The sequence below is a fragment of the Panthera onca genome, chromosome B3 (assembly GCF_046562875.1).
Source record: "Panthera onca isolate mPanOnc1 chromosome B3, mPanOnc1 haplotype 2, whole genome shotgun sequence".
NCBI classification, from domain to species: domain Eukaryota; kingdom Metazoa; phylum Chordata; class Mammalia; order Carnivora; family Felidae; genus Panthera; species Panthera onca.
The window spans coordinates 44252151-44272298 of record NC_138344.1 but is presented as its reverse complement, the minus strand read 5'-3'; the positions used below and the strand labels follow the sequence as shown (position 1 = coordinate 44272298).

General features: G+C 35.9%; 1 protein-coding gene across 5 annotated transcripts in view; it reads right to left on the bottom strand.

The window, feature by feature from the left end:
• Window positions 1-39: 39 nt before the first annotated feature.
• The window catches only part of ICE2 (interactor of little elongation complex ELL subunit 2), a 65149-nt gene continuing 45040 nt past the window's right edge, over window positions 40-20148 (bottom strand). For all 5 annotated transcript variants that reach the window (XM_060621044.3, XM_078448664.2, XM_060621046.3 and 2 more), the window contains 4 exons: window positions 9404-9488; window positions 7989-8039; window positions 4754-5012; window positions 40-1226 (listed from right to left, as the gene is read on the bottom strand). In XM_060621044.3, coding sequence (XP_060477027.1) covers window positions 1104-1226; window positions 4754-5012; window positions 7989-8039; window positions 9404-9488 — 518 coding nt within the window. In that variant the 3' untranslated portion in view covers window positions 40-1103. The remainder of the gene's footprint in view (window positions 1227-4753; window positions 5013-7988; window positions 8040-9403; window positions 9489-20148) is intronic.

Genomic DNA, 20148 nt, shown 5'->3' with positions numbered 1-20148 from the left:
AAACACATTTAAAAATTCCAAAAACAAAGCAGATATAACTTTGGATTACAAAACATGTATTTTACAAACGGTGCACATATTTCTGACACTTTCACTGCACATTAAAGAACAAGATACAAAAATTAAATAAGTCCATTCCTTCTTAAGTCCAAATTGGCTACAGTAACATCAGTGGATGATGAGCTTTTCCAAATTCATCTCCTGTGGTCTTAGGAAATTTAATCAGTACAGATAAGAAAAAAATAGCTTATGATGTATCACATATTAACCTTATCAGTTGAAATAATGAGATTTTTCTGGAAAACATGATCATCTCTGCTTTCAGTAGCATATTTTAACACTCAGCTGAAATTTGTGCCAAGAGATAGAGGTATTCATCACCAAACCTATAACGCCACAGAAGGTTTGTTTTATTTTTTTTTTATTTTTTTATTTTTTATTTTTTGAAGGTTTTTTTTTTTTTTTAAACTGATGGTTGACCAACAAGAAAACTGTTAACTTGTGACTTTTCAGAGGCATGGAGTTATTTATTTTTAATTTTTGGCTTCTGCAATAAAATTGCATCAAGTTTTTAAAGATATTAACTTTATTAACTTGCAACAATCATTTTAAAATAGTATATAAAAACTGTCACAATGCATCAGAAGCAAGGTTTATGTTGCTCAAAATTATTTCTGACAGTGCCAAGATTCAGCTTTTTGAGCCAATCTCAACAGATTGGTGATATAATTCAAATTGTTAACATAACACACAATGATAAATATTGCTCTTGAAAAAAAGCAAATGATTTTCCTATTTACAGTTTTTGGAAAAGGTCTACTATAAAAATATTTTTCTCCTCTATGTTTCCCTGCCATGATAATGTTAAAACATATCTAGATTCTCTTCAAACGTCAAGTGGTAAAAGTATAACATTCCATTTTAGCTGAAACATTCCTTTACATAGCCAACATATTTTTTCAAGGCACTCTAAGAACTCTCAAGGACACTGAAAGAAAAATGTTCATCTTGTCCAGTGATATTCTGGGTATATTTCCCCCTCCAACTTTTCTAAATTGAACATTGTTAAAACCAGTTTTTCTTCATTTTCCATGGCAGAGTCCTTAAGTTATTTTTCTTTTATTTGGAGCTTCTCCTTCATTTTCAACTTGCTGAGCAGGCAGACTTTTGGTTTCCATGGAAACTGGATTCCTGCGGCTGCGTGTAGGCATTCTTGTTCCACCAACCTAAGAGAGGAAGCAAACAGTTTAACATGTTTACAACATATTTATATACAGTCACCTCCATATTATTTATATATGTACTAATTACCTTACAAATAGTCCTTTATATATTTTTAATCTCCAGCCACCTGGCTGCTTCTAAACAAACTATAATTTGACACAGTGTAAAGTACTAAACTTTCAAATGCAGTCACAGAAGGAATAGATCAGGGTAGGTGGAGAGAAGTGAAGGGAGAAACTACTCTGTGTGTTAAACCTGGAAGAGGCTGAAATGTTAAATTAGAAAATGATAGGATGACAGGCTTTTTGAGCAATGTGTTTGCAATAAAGACTAAAGGACAGGAGAAAGGTAGAAATGAAAAAAACGATAGGAGAGAAAGGAAATACAAGAAAAAGGTCGGAGGTGGTTAAGAGGGGGAAAAATTGTAAAATGGAGAAAGAGACAAAGAGTAAGAAAAATAGCCAAGTCTACAGAGAAAACGAGGGAAAATAAATGTGGGGGGAAAAAAGGAAGGCAAAAAAAGAACCCAAGTAAAAAGGAAAACTTGAGAAGCTGAAAGAGAAGATTCTTGCAAGAAAGAAAAATGGGAAGAAAAAATTGGAAGGAGGCTACAGAGGAAAAAAGGAAGAAGGGAAGTGGGAGGAAGAAAGTTTGGTGGGGGGCTGGTGCTACCTTAATATCTACTCCTCTTCAGCAAAAGTAGCTGCCCACCCTCACTTTCTAGTCCACACAGCCTACAGAAGAGAGAAGACGTATTCTTAGCACACAATCCCTTGCTAACTGTAGTCCTGCTGAAGATGAGATCTGGAAATTCCGTCATCTCCTTAGCCACTAAGAGAACATAGTTTTGACAAGTGGTAATGGAGAAACTCAGGCCTTGCAGAGAAGGGCCAAGGCTATACAGACTAAAACCATCTCCCCAGGACCTGTCCATTTCTGCTTCTATTTTCCCTGGCCACCTTGCACCCTTTGTATCTTCGCATCTTGTCCAGTGAATTCCAGACCTGGTGGTGATGGGTAATATTGTTACTCCAAGCACACTCATATTCCTAAATATGAGACATATTATTAGCATTGCTCTAACGGGCTACTGGCTCACTCAGGATGCATCAGACTCCAGCTTCCCTAACCTAGTATGTTATCTCTTCAGGGGTATTTTTTAGTTTACCATCAGATGACCAGAAAGGACAAACTCCAGTTGGGATTTGAGTCTGCCAGTGTCTGTCCGAATCTGATGAACTTTTCAAATGCGCTGATTAGAAAAGGGCTGTGATTTTCAGATTATCTATACCACTCCCCACTCAGCTGATATTTACTATAAGAGTATAGTGATGACCCTAAATTGTATCTGCTATATCGCTGAGGAAAGTAAGCATTGTCAAACTTCCATCGTGAAATTTTGTGTGTGTGTGTGTGTGCGTGTGTCTAATGAGTATCTATTACCAAAGTTGTAGAAACAGAAAAGGGATGGGCACAGAGCCTCTGCAAAAGTACTGAAAGTGGAAAAAGTCAGGAGTGGCAGAGGAAACAAGGGGAATCCTCCTATTAAGCACTCTCCATGAAGCAAGAGGCAGATATAGACTCCACTGTGGTATCTCTCAGGGTTAGTACTTAAGGCACTACACAAAGATGAGAACTGCAAGTGGACTAGGGACTAAAGGATTATATCAGAGACAGGAATATTTGTTGTATGAGTTTTTACACCATTAAATATGTGATTTTTGTTTCATGTAGGGTGTTACATCCTTAGGTTTCCTGAAGCTTTAGTGTTTTCCTATTGCTGCTAAGGCTGGAAACCCTGTCTGTTTACCTTGACTTGGAGTCCCATTCCCATGGCCTGGTTAGGAGGAAGTCAGGGAGGAAGGTCAGGTAATTCCCACCAGACATAAAGCTAGATTGTAGCGAGATGTGTAAGAGATGACCAAAAACTTTCAAGGACTTGAAAACATATCAAACCAAGCATTAATTATCTAACTGCCTACTGGACCTAACAGCTGCGTCTTAGATAATCTCACTAAGGGTTTGTCCTTGGCACTGAATACATGAAGTGTCTTAAAAAATACAAACCAGCAACTGCTCGGTCATATACATATAAGTGAACTGTTTACTTTTGTATTTATATGGCCAAACCCTGAACATATGGAATCGTATTGAAGTATTAAACCAAAAAGGAATAAGTCACCCCATACAGAATTGTATGTCACAGATGAGACACTATAATCAGGATTTCCAAATGAAATGGAAATCTTTATCCTTGAAAGAACATAAATCTTTCAAAAGTAGTTTTCAATTAGATTTAAGTTAGTGAAGAAAATTTTGCCTTAGGAAGTTATAAAAATCACTAGTCAAATGAAATTTAAGCTGGAAATAACAAACCAGAACTGTAGACAAAATGATTTAAAATGTTAACTTTATCCATTCTTTCACTTATAGCAACTAGTTAACCATATTTATATGTTTTCATGGCCAGAGTTAGCTAAGAATGAGCAAGGAGTTCTCATTTCTAAAAAGATCTTCCCATACAGTAACATTAGGGTAAAGAACTGAAAAATATAAACAACGTCATTACTCTAAATTATAAAAAGATCCTCAATATTTGCATTCCAGCCATTTCTAAAAGGATTTGAAAACATAGATTAATATACCATAGGGGGGAAAAAAAAAGAGAAGATATCCATAGAATATGTAACTGATAGCTGTTCCAGGACACACATACTGGTAAGATTATGGAACTCAGACAATAATTTTGACTCAAAGATTTTTGGCAGCAGGGAAGGAAAATACACTCAGTTTTTACTTCCTGAACATTCAGATCCACTTGTACAGAACAAAACTCTTCCTACAACTAAACCCAAACTGGAGTATCTTATATGATATAAAGAATGAGTGACATGGTGAAGAGTTTCTCTAGCCATTGCTTTACAAAAGTTTCAGACAGGGAAAAGTCATTCAACTGGTATTTCTAGGAAGGATTCTACAAAGAGAGTAATGTTAATTATAACTCAATAAATATGGAGTTATACAATACTTTGTAAACACAATTTAGTCCTTAACAGTTCAGCTTACATTTAATAAGGTGCTGCATTCACTAATGGCTAACACTTGCTTTTCTATTTTTCTATATCCTACTTATCAACTTTTAATTGTACCACCGTAATTTTATTATATATATTCTTCTGCAAACTGTCTCAAATATTTAATGAAATCAAACAGTATAAATAAATAAAAATCAGAAAAAAATGAAACTTTGCTTTTCATAGGGACACAGGGATTTAACTAGGTGGATGCTCCCACTGGACAAACTATTAGAATTTTCTTTAGTTGACTTATAAACCTTACAAAAGTAGAAACTTCCACTGATAATAAATGGACTCAGTAAAGCATAAAACTTTATCTACTCTTATGAAAATAGTTTTCAGAATGATATTGTGATTAATGTAGCAAATGTGGACAGGATGTTAAAATACTGTACTGTCAATGAAACAGATAAACAACCTAATGGAACATTTAATTGCCAAAAAGATCTTACCTTTTGTTGTGGTGTGGGACCTAGTGATTTAGGTGGAAAAGTACAAGGTATTCTTCCATGATGGATATGATATGGTAGTAACAGACTGGGATCTAAAGGGACCCAGGGAACTGAGAGACTGGAAGGTACACCAGGGAGGCTGCAATGTGTTTTATGTAAATTGTAGGCTGTCCTAGTAACTTTTCCATCAGATGTCTTGTAGATCAGGAGTGAAGAATCTTCTGCTGCGTGAGACAACAAGTAGGAACCCTCCTGCAAGCTAAATCATACAAGGAAATACAACTCATTGGCTCACTGTGTCAATTTCAACAGCATTTTCTCAATCATGATCTATTAGTAAAATTGAAAACAATTATGGGAAGGGAATACCACCTCTAAAAACACTTCTATGACCAAATAAGTTTTAATAAGTCTTATTTTTGACTATTTTCATGATTTTTAGGCAATTATTTTTTTATTACATTTATTTTTGAGAGGCAGAGACAGAGAGCGAGTGGGGGAGGGGCAGAGAGAGAGGGAGACACAGAATCCGAAGCAGGCTCCAGACTATGAGCTGTCAGCACAGAGCCCGACGCGGGACTCGAACTCATGGACTGCGAGATCATGACCTGAGCCGACGTTGGACGCTTAACCGACTAAGCCACCTTTAGTAAATTATTTTAATTTTTATTCCAAAGTTCAGGATATGTAATTACTTTCTTTTTACTGTTATCTCAATCAATTTTTAAGTGTTTGGTAATTTAATGGGAAACAGTCTAATTCTCTAATCCATGGATAACATATAATGAAAACCATTTCAGGAGTGTACATACACAACAAACACAGAACCTGCTTTGTATCCAGTAATATAAAGATTAAGAGATATAGAAGTGAATATGATATAGTTTAAAAGAAAGTGGAAGGAAAAAAATGGAACAATCACAAAATATGAGGTGCTATTAGAATAAAAATAACAGCAGCAGCTGATAGGTATGTTTATCATGAGCTACTATACTGCTTAAAAATCATTTTACTATTGAATCCTCAACAACAAATCTTTAAGGCATAATTTTAATTATTCACCCCATATTAGAGCTAAATAGAAATTAGAGACACTAAACAATCTGCCCAAAGTCCTGAGTGCAGGGCTTAGATATACACTCAGGGGGTTGAACTCCATAGGCCATAACCTTAATTATCATTCTCTACCATTACAATAATCACTTCTATCAAACAACAAATCTACATTTTCCTTGTCTCCTTAGAAAGCTTTAAGGAATTCAGTATATCAACATAAAGAGCCAAAAGGCTATGATTAACATCCTGTGCTTTCTTGGGATTTTATATTCCTCTAGCTCAAAGGTGCTAGAACATCAGCTATTTCCCATATCATTTAAAATAAGGATTAATCATACTTTAGTTAAATGCATCTGCCTACAAACCTGGTAAGTTATGTTCCATTAATTTCTTTTTAGAAATTAAAAAACATTTTTTTAATGTTTACTTTTGACACAGAGTGCAAGCAGGGAAGGAGCAGAAAGAAACAGAGACACAGAATCGTTCTGAGCTGTCAGCACAGAGCCTGACGCAGGGCTCACACTCATGAGCCATGAGATCATGACCTGAGCTGATGTCGGATGCTTAACCGACTGACCCACCCAGGTGCCCTGTTCCCATTAATGGGATACTTCAAGGAAGAGTGTCTTCAAAGTACCATACAGTGCAATGTACATGGATGGGTACTAACCATGGTAGGCAGAATAATGACCTCCTAAAGATGCCTATACCGTAAACCCTAGAGTCTGTGAATATATTACATTACCTGGCAAAGCAGAACTAAGATGGAATTAAAGTTCTAATCTGATTTTAAAATGGTACGATTTTCCTGGATTATGTTGGTGGGCCCAATGTAATCAGCAGAGTCCTTCAATGTAGAATAGGGAGGCAGAAGGGACTCAGCGGGGAGATACAACTATGAAGAAGTCAGAACAATGTGATGTGAGGTCTCAACCTGCCTTTGAAACTTTGAAAAAGGAAGAGGTCAACAAGCCAAGGAATACAGGAGGCCTCTAGAATTCACAAATGTCCAGGAAAGAGATCATACCCAGAGTCTACAGAAAAAAAAAAATATCACTCTGGCTGACACCTTGATTTTATCCCAGCAGACCTGTTAGACTTAACAGAATTGAAAGATAATAAATTTGTATTGTTTTACAACATGAATTTTGTGGGAATTTGCTATAGCTGCAGTAGAAAATGAATACACAAACTAAGATATCAATAAAATTTCAAAAAGCATCGGACAAATGTCATGTATAAGTACTGTGCTTCACATGAAGAACACAGTACACAAAATAAAATTTCTGCCACAGAATCACAGAACTGAACAGTACCTACGAAATTAATAAACTCAACACCACCATTTTATAAATAAGGAAACTAACATAATAAGTTGCATAATAAGTAGAAGACTCAGAAGTTTGAGATTTTTTCACTTTTAGTTCAGCCTCTTGAATTGTTTTTTAGTTTATGTTTAGTAAGGGCATAACAGGAATGCAAAGGTTCACATAATGAAACAGTCTGATAAAAATACTCAGGTGGGGAATCCATATTCAAGATTTCTCTGGACTTACTGAGTTTTGAACACCAGCTCTATGTTGCTTCCTTATCCTGAATATATAAACAATATAGCTAGGCTACGCTCCTTAATGGTCCCCAGAATATCCACATCTTAATCTCCAGAACTTTGGAATGTTACCTTCAATGGCTTTCCAAATGTGATTAAGGCGCAATGTGACAAAGGAAGCAGAAATGTGAATGATGCACTTTGAAGATGGAGAAAGAGGCCACAAATCAAGGAATATGACTATGACCTTAGAACCTCCAAAAAGAATCAGTTCTGCTGACATGAGTTTAGGCCAGTGAAAATGATTTTGGATTTGTGACCTCCAAAACTGTAAAAGAGTAAGTCTGCACTGTTTTAAACCAGTAAATTTGTGGTAATTTGTTACAGTGACAACAGGAAACCAATACAACAGAGCCTTAAAGAAAAATGTTTATTTACTAGTAAGCTGGGTACTATTATATTATCCTTTTATTTATATTTTCACAATTTAAATCTTGACAAAATAGAATAAATGTTGCATTTCTGGGTTTTTTTTTTTATCTACCCCTAATAGTATATATTCCAAGTTTCTATGAATTTTCACCCAAGAAAATCATACATATCAATGCAAAATGTCCAAAAAATACTTACCTACTCAATTTCTTTAGAATGTGTTGGAGGATGTTAAATAAACTTGAAATCCTATTAAACAGAAGAAATTCATGTAAAGTTAAATGTTAAAAAAAAAAAGGTATTCTTAACAATTGTGGCTTCTCAGAAAGAGAAATACCCTCATTAACAAAGCAAAAAAAAAAAAAAAAAAAAAACCCATAAAATAATAGAAAACAGAGAATGCCAAAAATGTGATTAAATTAAAAGACTTAAAAATTTACTTAATTTTTGCCATTTCCTGATTTCTCTTCACAATCATAAAGTATTTGACCTGTGTGAATCAGATGTAAAGAGATCACAATTTTATATTCAAATTATAAACTTTAAGAATATTCAGAAGTCTTCAGCAGAACTAATCTGCAAAAAGCTTGCCTTTTAGAGAAGGTGGTGAATTAGCTTCCAAAGTAACTGAGAGGTATTTTAAATGTGTGATGCCAGAGAAGCTACTGAGTGGTGACAGGATAGTTAAAGGGAAATGAAATATATTTCTTTTGTATCTTTTCTAGACGTAAATTCATTCCTCAACTATTTATTTAAAAATAGGTTTCATTGGGAATGGTGGGGCAGGCAGTGAGTAATGCATGGAAAACATTTTTTATTCATGTAAAGAAAAAAAATTACCCCTCGAAAGAGGTAGTCCTTATAATAGAAGTGGACATTTTTGAGAACAAGCAGAGAATTCAAGACTGAATCTGAAATCCCTCAAAAATTGTGTCAAGCCCCAAAGCTGGAACTCTGCAACCAGTCTAAGTCAGGACAGTGCTCATCCTACTGGTGAATCAAACATCTTCACTACCAAGGTTATCACTCTAGCTTGGCTGTGTGCTCTGGAGCAAATCACTCTAAGGCCCAGCTTCCCCACATGTAAAATGGGGATAATACTACCACCAGTCTTTTCTCGAAAGCTGTGACATACAAACTAGATAACGTTCGTAAGTTATGTTCCTTTGCATTTTGGTACGTGGAGTCCTGAGCACAATAAACTCATTTCAATCTGATGTACAGTCATCCGTGGCACAGGGGAAACTTTTAGAAGTCAGGATGTCTAAATAGAAAGCTTGGAGCTAAGAGTCTAGGACTGTACTGTTCTCCATCCCTGAAAAAGGAGTGACGTGTGCTCTCATGCACTTCCCAGATGCTGGGCTACTACTCTCCCTCTAGCCTTCTCTGTCTGAAGTAGAAAGACTGGAACCACTGGTATTCTATTTAATTGGAAAATGCAGATGATTAATACAGATGGATCACAAACTGGGTCAGGGGAAGCCTCAATGTATAAAAGGTATAAAAGTCTTGAAAATAAATGATTTAAATTTAACCAATATTTAGAGATAAATGAAAATTAGTGATCATATTAACAAGTTTTTAAAATCCCACCACAAAGTAAACTTTCTTACTTGAGTGCTGAGAGTTTTTCTTTTAATTCTTCTGAGGTAATTTCTTCTAGCAGAAAAAGCTTTGAAGTAAATGCATCAATATGTCCTAAAATAAAATATCAAACTTAAAAAGAACAATTGCAGTACTGAAAAACAAAAAAAGTTATCCAGTCTCCTTAAAGATGTTTTTACAAAAATGTAACACCTGTAAAGGAACTTTACGTTCTAAAAGAGAATTATACATTTTATTAAGTTTATTAAGTAAAGCTGCATTTTAAAATGACACTAAAGTCAGATTATAAAAGAAATACATATTAATTCTAAAATATTTGCTGAATATAGAAAAGTTTACACATATGCACACCAAAAACTAACCTCTAAGTCCCAAATTTAAGAGTAACAACTGATAAGGGGCCTGGGTGACTCAGTTGGTTAAGCGTCTGACTCTTGTTTTCAGATCAGGTCATGATCTCACAGTTCATTAGATCAAGCCCCATGTCAGGTTCCGTGCTGACAGTGTTGAGCCTGCTTGGGATTCTCTGTCTCCTTCTGTCTCTGCCCCTCCCCTGCTCGCGCATACCCTCTTTTTCTCTCAAAATAAATAAAATTAAAAAAAACCCCTAACTTAAAATATTGGTGTTTCTATTTCCTATTAATGTTGCATTTTCATAGAGATTAAATTTTTAGAGAAATATGTACCTATTATCAAAGTAAGCGGATAGTCAGATTTATAGTTTGGGTATGTTCTCCACATCTCTAACACACACCTGGTTGTTAAGATAAGAATTAGATTATAAAAATCCAGCTTAATTATTCACGATAGCCAACATATGGAAACAACCTAAGCATACATCAACGGATGAATGGATAAAAATGTGGTACACATAAAAAAATGGAATATTAGCCATGAGAAAGAAGGAAATTCTGTTTACAACAATATAGATAGACTTAAGGGCATTATGTTAAGGAAAATAAGAATGAAAAAGAAAATATTATGTGGAGTCTAAAAGTAAAAGTCAAACTCATAGAAACAGAGTAGGAAAGTGGTTTCCAAGGGCTGGGGGAGGAAGGAATAGACAGAGGTGGTAAAATGGTACAAACTTTCAGCCATACAGTCTGAGAATCCAGTATGTAGTGCGGTGACTATAGATGATAACACTACACTGTACGATTGAAATCTGCTAAGAGAGTAGAACTTAAATGTAAATCATCAAAGGGAAGAATCCTTTCACAGTGTACACGTATATCACATCATCATGATGTACACTTTAAATATCTTACAACTTGATTTGTCAATTATACTGCAATAAAGCTAAAAAAAGTCTGGCTATTAAAGCACACCATAAGATTCCCCATGGTTAAAAAAAACAACAAACTCTGCTTAAGGTCCTACTTTCTTACAACTATGACATAATTCCAGAATTCTAAGAAACAACGTAGCAAAAGACAACACTTCCATTTTAAAAAGTAACATGTACCTTATACAACAAAATAGGCTGAGACAGGACACTTAGGTTTTAAAATGTACCAAGGAATGGGAATGCAAGCTGGTGCAGCCACTCTGGAAAACAGTATGGAGGTTCCTCAAAAAACTAAAAATAGAACTACCCTATGACCCAAAAATTGCACTACTAGGTATTTATCCAAGGGATACAGGTGTGTTTCGGAGGGACACATGCACCCCCATGTTTATAGCAGCACTATCAACAATAGCCAGAGTATGGAAAGAGCCCAAATGTCCATCAATGGATGAATCGATAAAGAAGATGTGCAGGGGCGCCTGGGTGGCTCAGTCAGTTAAGCGTCTGACTTCAGCTCAGGTCATGATCTCATAGTTCGTGAGTTTGAGCCCCGCATCGGGTTCTGTGCTGACAGCTTAGAGCCTGAAGCCTGCTTCAAATTCTACGTCTCCCTCTCTCTCTGCTCCTCCCCTGCTCATGCTCTGTCTCTCCTTCAAAAATAAATAAAAACATTTTTAAAAAAATTTAAAAAAAAAGATGTGGTATATATATATATATATATATACACACACACACACACACACATACATACATACACAATGGAGTATTACTCGGCAATCAAAAAGAATGAAATCTTGCCATTTGCTATTACGTGGATGGAAGTGGAGGGTATTTATGCTAAGAGAAATTAGTCAGAGAAAGACAAATATCATATGACTTAACTCATATGAGGACTTTAAGAGACAACACAGATCAACATAAGGGAAGGGAAACAAAAATAATGTAAAAACAGGGAGGGGGACCAAACATAAGAGACTCTTAAATATGGAGAATAAACAGAGGGTTACTGGCGGGGGTGTGGGATGGGGGATGGGCTAAATGGGATAAGTGGCACTAAGGAATATACTCCTGAAATCACTGTTGCACTTTATGTTAATTTGGATGTAAATTAAAAATAATAAAATTTAATTAAAAATAAATAAATAAATAAAATGTACCAAGGAAGAATGATATAAAAGATAGCCCTGGGGGCACCTGGGTGACTCAGTTGGTAAGCATCCGACTTCGGCTCAGGTCATGAGCTCACGGTTTTTGAGTTCAAGCCCTGCATCGGGCTCTGTGCTGCCAGCTCAGACCCTGGAGCCTGCTTCGGATTCTGTGTCTCCCTCTCTCTCTGCCCCTCCCCGACTTGTGCTCTGTCTCTCTCTATCAAAAATAAATAAAATGTAAAAAAAAAAAAAAAAAAAAAAATTTAAAGATAGCCCTGAGTTAAATGTTACAAAATCAAGTCAATACAAAAACCATGCTTTGTACCAGAGTTAAAAACATCAATTAGTATGACAAGAATGTAACACTCATCAATGCTGAAAATATCACTTTTTGTCTTTATTTTTTAACTGGCAATATTTAGTTATCAAAACACATTACCTGGGAAGCTGACGTCAATCACTGGGACAACAAAAAGTGCACATGTCATTTTTATATACAGCTCCCTTTCATTTGCTTTGTGCTCATAAAAAGAATTAGAAACATTTTTATCAGATGCTCTACCTTAAAACAATGAATCCATTTGTCCCACGTCCATTTGTTATTTCCTATGCCAAGTTTTAGTTTCACCTCTGCATTTCTAACACTCATTATACAGTGGCATTTCTAATAACTGCTTTAATAACTGTAGAAAGGGAGTATTAAATATAATAAAATATATTGAGGAGATTAATAACTCATATCTTTTTCAAGAAATCTCAGTAAAAAATATAGTATATGTCAAATATGGTCAAAGATAACTATATAGGGAAGGCCAAACTAAGTGCTAGGAGCCCTACTTCTTCAAGGAGTTTACAATTCTCTCAATATTTGAGCATTTGCACGTGTGGGCCTCAAATGACTCCTGTGTACTTGAGATATTTACCTCCTCAGCCCTTGGGGCAGCCGAGGAAGGCTTGGGATGGAAAGTTTCTTGGCCATTGCCCTTCAGCCATGACCAATCTCTTGTACATCAAACTGGGCTATCCAAAGGTGGGAAAAATTGCTTTACAGAGTACAAATAAAGCCTTTGTGTAATACAACTAAAGGCTTTCTATACATGCATCAAATCATACATATATTCAAACACACCTATACATGCATACATACATACACACAGGCAATCCTTGCTTTGCATGCAGTATGGGATGATAAAAATAACCATACAAACTGAAACCATGCAAGCAATTTTAATGATCAGCTGGAAAAATACAGTTATTCCATAACCATTAAAACTTTTTGTCAAAACATTATGAATTCCCCATCAATTGTAAATGTTTAGGGAAATGAAAAAGATAGTAAAATTAATATTTATTTATATACCGGAATTTACAACATTACAAACACTGAAGATTATTTTATTTATAGAGAACTTATCAAGAGCAGTTTGAACACTGCTTGTCACCTTATTTTGGTACAACTTATGATAGAAAGCAAGCATCTCTCCTATGCTGTGAAGTGTCATACTCCTTTCTAAGTTAGGATCAGCTTCCAACATTGTATCCTTTATACTTCTGATGTCAGGAAACATCTCCAAGAGTTCCTTTAATGTAAAATCTTATGCTGGTGTCACTTTTTCATCCTTTATGTCACAACCACTTTCCTCATTTGTGTCCCTAAGTTGGCCCTCACTTCATTCCCGTGGCGACACATCTGCGGTCTCTTGAACAGCAGCGGTGCCGACATTCCCACGGTTGGCTATTTCTCCTGCAACCCCACTTCTGTTCAGTTCCAACTGCACTTCCAGCAGTATCGCTGTGTATTTCTTGGCTGTGCTTTAATCGTGTCGGCCAACTATCTGTGTGATTATCCACTTTTGTAAAATGTCATGAGTTTATCACTGGGAGGCAAGGAAGGAACACAACGACACACTTTGTTTTCTGTGTGTGAGCTCGGACACAGGTACACAGTGACCACTGACAGACTGGAAAATGTGACATAACCGGTCACTGGTCATGATGTGCGTCTGTGTGGACTGGAGAGTCAGCAGTGAAGTCTGGAGTTTATACGATTAGTTACAGTAAATATACCATAGTAACTGAAAGTGGTGTATCTTAAAACTGCAAATTCACAGGCCTGTGTTTTGTCATTTATATAGAAGTGATATATCAAAAGGATTAGAAGGTAGATACACAAGTGGTAAGATTACTTCAGGAATTTTCTTTAAGGAGTATCTCTTAATGTTTTTATGGGGTTTGAGGATAAAAAAAAATACTACAATTGAGGAGAAGAGAACATGTTCATGGTAAAGAAGCAGACATATATTAAAAAACAAACAAACAAACAAACAAACAAAAAAAACCCAGTATATTTATTCTACCTGAAAAAGAGACTATGAGCTACAGAAGTGGTTCTCAAGGTGCAGTCCCCAGACCAGCAACAGCAGCAGCACCGGAAAACATGCTAGAAATGGTAAGCCTTAGGTCCCCTTCCAGACCTACTGAGCTAGACACTATAGAGTCAGGGCCAGAAATCTCTACTCTCACAAGCCCTACTTGTGATTCTGATGAACAATCAAATTTGAAAATCACTGAATGCATGTCCTACAAACCAACGTGCTCTTCAGTTAAAGAAAGTAACTCCGATCTTATATCACTGTCTTTCTTGTAAGGTAAATTTTATCTGAATCGCTCAATCATGCAGATAAACTCTATCCTCACTGTTTTCTCCAAAAGATCTAATGCACTGTTCCCCAATTTTGATTTCTGAGGAAAAATCATCTTAAATTTCCTCAAAATCTTGAGATCACAGGGTTGGATGGGGAAAAAAATAACAAAATGCTTAAGTTAAATAGAGGAGTGGCTAGCAATGGTCAAAAGGAAAACTCAGGCCACATTTGAGAAAGGACTGTGGTGCATGAGTGCATGAATATGAGCATTTGGAAAGTTTCTAATCAAGACTTTAAGAATTCCGTTTCTAGAACACAGTAAAATCAGTTGTTTTAATTTACACTGATTAATATTGTCACATACAAAGTACTTCACTTTTGTTACATCTAACACCTACACCTCCCTCCCCCAATTCTTCCGTAGGCCTTTTTAGTGTAATGGCAAAGTTATTAACACTTAAAAACTGAATGAATCCTGGTCCTGCCAACCGAAAAACTCTGTATCTATGAATAAGTTACTTAATTATTCTGAACTTTACTTTTCTCTTTTGCTTATAGCAGTGGTCTACACACATCAAAAACTTAAACAGAGCACTTAAAACAGAGCAAATTATTTTGGAAAAGTTAAAATAATATACAATGTATGAATAACTATGCTTTGTTTTGAGAAATCTTGGTTTAATGCTGTGTGATACAACTATTTGAAGGATGGATTAAAGTTCAATTCATTTTGGGATGCCTGGGTGGCTCAGTCGGTTAAGCATCTGACTTCAGCTCAGGTCATGATCTTGAGGTTTGCGAGTTCAAGCCCCACATCGGGCTCTGTGCTGACAGCTGGAGCCTGGAGGCTGCTTCAAATTCTGTGTCTTCCTTTCTGTCTGCCCCTCCCTTGCTTGCTCGCTCTTTCTCTCAAAAATAAGTAAACATTAAAAAATTAAAAAAAAAAAAGTTCAATTCATTTTACTACAGGTCTGTGAGAGCTAAAAAAAAGATCCAATGATACAAAGATCTAAATGCAACAAATGGCTCATTGCTGGGCTTCCTGAAGAGTGACAGTGATTGTTTTTAACACCATACACCAATTACACAAAAGTCTCTGTCTGAATTCTACTAATTAAAGTCCATCTTCCCTGTCGTTAACCAGTTTTTCTTACAAACATTACGACAGGGCCTACATTCCTATCCTTGAGGCTCTCTGGAAGATTTTAAAAGAGGTTTTTTGTTTTTTTTTTTCTAATCTGATTCCAAGTTTTTAAAGTATACAGATATATAAGTTTTTTGTTTGCTTTTGTTTACAATAAGTGACACTTTGGGGCACCTGGTGGCTCAGTCAGTTAAGCAACCAACTCCTGATTTTGGCTCAGGTAATGATCTCATTGTTCATGGGTTTGAGTCCGTGTTGGACTCCGCACTGACCATGGAACTAGCTTGGGGTTTTCTCTCTTTCTCTGCTTAACCCCTGCTCTTTCTCAAAATAAACATTAAAAAAAGTAACATCTTTCATTTTTGGCAAGAAAATCATACTTAACATAACCAAGGATGCTGTGCGGCACTACTCTTGGGGTGGCTGTTTACAAGGAAGGGATTGAATACAATGTCTCTCTAGAGGTGTGCTATGTGGAGATAATGAAGATATTTTCAGTATTATACGTGACAGGACTGTATGACAACATAAAGAGAGAGTATGATTTATCAATCCACATACTTAATAATATAAGTAATGTTTAACTTTTCTTTAGAGAACAAATAAATAAGAGTTACAATATTCTCTTCCTACATCCCAGTGGCTTATGTTATGTACACCTAGGGACAAAAAGAACAAAGCATACAAATTCAATGGTTTGTTTTTTACCATTCCCCTTTTCCTTGACTTTTACTGTTCCTTCAACCAGTAATCAAAGGCAACCTCATTCATTCTAAACATAAGTGAGTATCTCCATGTGCCAGATACTGTTTTAGGAGCTTGAGATATGATCAATCAACAAGAAGCCCAAAGACGGGCAATCGATACAATTAAAGTACAAAGTTTACTAGTGGCAACCAGGAAAAGGGACTGGGAATACATTTGTGTGGGTAAAGAGTAAATGAAGCCAACTAGAGGAAAGAAACCTAGAGATGTGAGCCTGGTCTTTGTGGTTGCTTTTCTCTGGAAAAAGCAATGAAAGGCTAAGAAATGAACCAGGGCTTTCAATAGTCTTTCAGAATCAGAGGAACAAAACTGTATTTCGGGATCTATCAATGAAGTAAACACCCAAACTCTGAGTTGGGACCTTGTGTAAAAAGGGGTCCCTGGATTTGGTGATTCTTTAAAAGAACTCATAGGATTTAGCATATAGCTGTATTCATGGATAAGATGTATTACAGCAAAAGGATACAAAGCAAAAGAAAAATGACCAAAAGGAAAAGGTGGGTGGAGTGAGGTCCAGAGGAAACCAGTTGAAATCTATGAGTCTCTCCCGAATTTCTGTTTGGGGATGATGAAAAAATTCTGGAAGTGGACAGTGGTGATAGCTGCATAACACAATGAATGTACTTCAAACCACTGAATTGTATGCTAAAAATGTATTCTGAATTGGATACTACGATGGTTAAGATGGTAAATTCTAGGTTATTCTAAAATATGTGTATTTACCACAATTAAAAAACAAAGAGTCCCTTCCTACTGAAGTCACATAGGATGCACCTTAATTCTTCCAGCAACAAGTTTTTTTTTTTTTGTATACTGGAAAAGCTCATCAGAGATTTAGCACTCAAGGTTTTTATTGGAGGTTCATAATGTAGGTGCCCACTGCCTAGCATATACCAAAATTCAACTTTCAAAGGAAAGCAGATGTTCAAGATAAGCCATATTGTCTGTACAGTGTGGGTACTATGACCTATCATTATCAGTTAGAGAAAGTCTTCTATCAGTATAGAGAATGGTTTACTAGGTAAGTTCCCACATATCAGCTAAGAGCCAGCCTTGCAAGGTCTTACACAGGTCTTTCCAAGACCTTAACACAGGTCTTGTACAAGACCTTACACAGGTCTTTCCAATGATTGGTAGTGTCAGTCCTGCTACATCAACTCCTATCTACACAGACCCCGAATAGCAATACCCTAGCAATAAGTGAGAAACAGACTGGTCTTTCTAGGGTCCAAAGTCAAGCTTTAAATGATCTAACTCCCTATAAGTGAATTAGGGTAGATTGCAAGTAATCTTGTCTAGGGCCATCTGGGTGGCTCAGTCTGTTGAGCATCTGACTCTTTATTTCAGCTCAGGTCATGATCCCAGGGTGGTGGGATCAAGCCTTGCATTGGTCTCCATGGTGAGTGCGGAGCCTGCTTGAGATTCTCTTTCTCTCTCTCTCTCTCTCTTCCCCTCTCTCCAACTCGCATGTTCTCTCTCTCAAATAAAAAAAAAAAACTTTTTCTTTAAGTAGTCTTGTCTAGAGGAAGATACATTTTAGCTTTCTCATTATCTCTACAATTTTTCATATATAACAGCTGGCCCATGATAAAGAACAGCCTGGCATACAATGAAATAACATGGAAAAAAAAAAGAAACGTGAGATTAATTGTGTCCCCCACAAAAGATATGCTGAATCCCTAATCCACAGTACCTTAGAACATGACCTTCCTTGGAAACAGGATCATAGCAGATATAATTAAAGATTAAGATGAAGTCCTATTAAGATGAGTAGGGTGAGCCTTTAATCCAAGTGACTGGTGTCTGTATAAGAAGAAGACAGAGACACAGGAAGAAGATGCCTTTTGATGAGAGAAACAAGAGATCAGGGTGATGCATCTACGATCCAAAGATGTCAACAACTGCTGGCAAATACCAGATGATAAAAAGCATTCTATCTTCTGAAGGATTCTCTCCTACAAGTTTTGGAGGGAATATGATCCAGTGACACCTTGATTTTGGATTTCTAGCCTCCAGAACAAGAAATATCTGTCGTCTTAAGCCACTTACTTTGTGGTACTTTGTTACAGTAGTCCTAGGAAACTAATACATAAAAGAAAATAGAAAATATCCACAAGAAATCTAGAAAACAGAGGCGCTGGACACAGATTTTAAAATAATTTTACCTAATATGACAAAGGAAAGATTGAGAATTTCTATAGAAAACTATAATCTGTAAAAAAAGAAGCAAATGCAGGGGCGCCTAGGCGCCTCAGTCAGTTGAGTGCATGACTCTTGATTCTGGCTCAGGTCATGATCCTGGGTCATGAGATCAAACCCGTGTCAGGCTCCACACTGAGTGTGGAGACTGCTTAAGATTCCCTTTGCCTTCCTCTGCCCCTCTCCCCTGCTCACCCACGAGCTCTGCCTCTCTCTGAAAGAAAGAAAGAAAGAAAGAAAGAAAGAAAGAAAGAAGGAAGGAAAGAGCCAAATAGAAAATCTAAAACTGAAAAATACAATAACTGAAATTAAGGACTCAAAGTCATGGGTTAAATAGTGTATCAGGGACAGATGAAGAGGGAATTAATGAAGTAGAAAAAAAATATCAAACATGATGCATGAAGAGTCAAAAGGAAAGGTAAATAAAGAAAAATAAATATAGGACATTAGGGTTACAATAAGATAATAACACTGCAACTAAAATCTTGGATGAGAAAGATAGACAATGGAAAAGCAATGATGGTTGGGGACATAATGACAGAATTCTCCAAAATTGTTCAAAGTCATCAAGTCACATTTTCAAGGAGAAATATGAACCCCAAAAGGAATATTTACAAAGAAAATCTAAACTAAGCACAATGTGGGAAAATTGTTCAAAACCAGGAGGAAGATAAAATTTTGTCTGTCAGAGAAAAGAGACTTGTTACTTTCAAAGGAGCAAAAAATTAACATGGACAGCTGACTTTTCAAGAATAAAGTTGAAATAATTAATAACAATAATAATAACAGTAATAAACCTTTTAGATGAATAAAAACTGGGATTCTCTGTCACTAACATGTCTGTAATAAAGATAATATAAAGGGTATTCTTCAGACAGGGAAAAATGACACTAGTTTGAATCTTAGAAATATGAGAAGAAAAGCAGTAAATCAGGTAAATAACATGAATAAATGTAAATGAATATCAAAAGTATATACTAATAATAATGTATACAAAAATAAAATACTATTGTCTGAGAAAAGACTAGAGTACTTTTTAATGGAGATAAGTCAGGGATGCATGTTAAAATTATTAAAGTAGCACTCTCCAATTGAGCTTTTTGTGATGCTTGGAAATATACGCACTGTCCCATATGGTAACCAGATGCAGGTTTCAAGCACTTGAAATATGGCTGGTATAAGTGAGAAACTGAATTTTAAGTTTTACTTAATTTTAATAAATTTATAATAGTCACCTGTGGCTAGGAGCTACTGTATTGGCACACTTCTAGAGTAACCTTTAAAAGAGGAGTAAAAGAGAAAAGAAAAAAACAAGTAGCAAAAGAGTATATATATATTTATGTTAACAAAGAACTATTCTGTTAATAAAGGGGAATAAATGGAATAAAAATATATTCAATTCACAAGAAAGCACTAAGACAAAGGTCTCTAAACCAATGAGTCAAATAGAAGTAATATATAAACTCAAATTTGTTACTAATATGTGGTAATTACTATAGGTACTACAGACATTAAAAGAGAAGAGGATAGTATGAAGACCTTTATGCCAGTACTTTTCAAAATT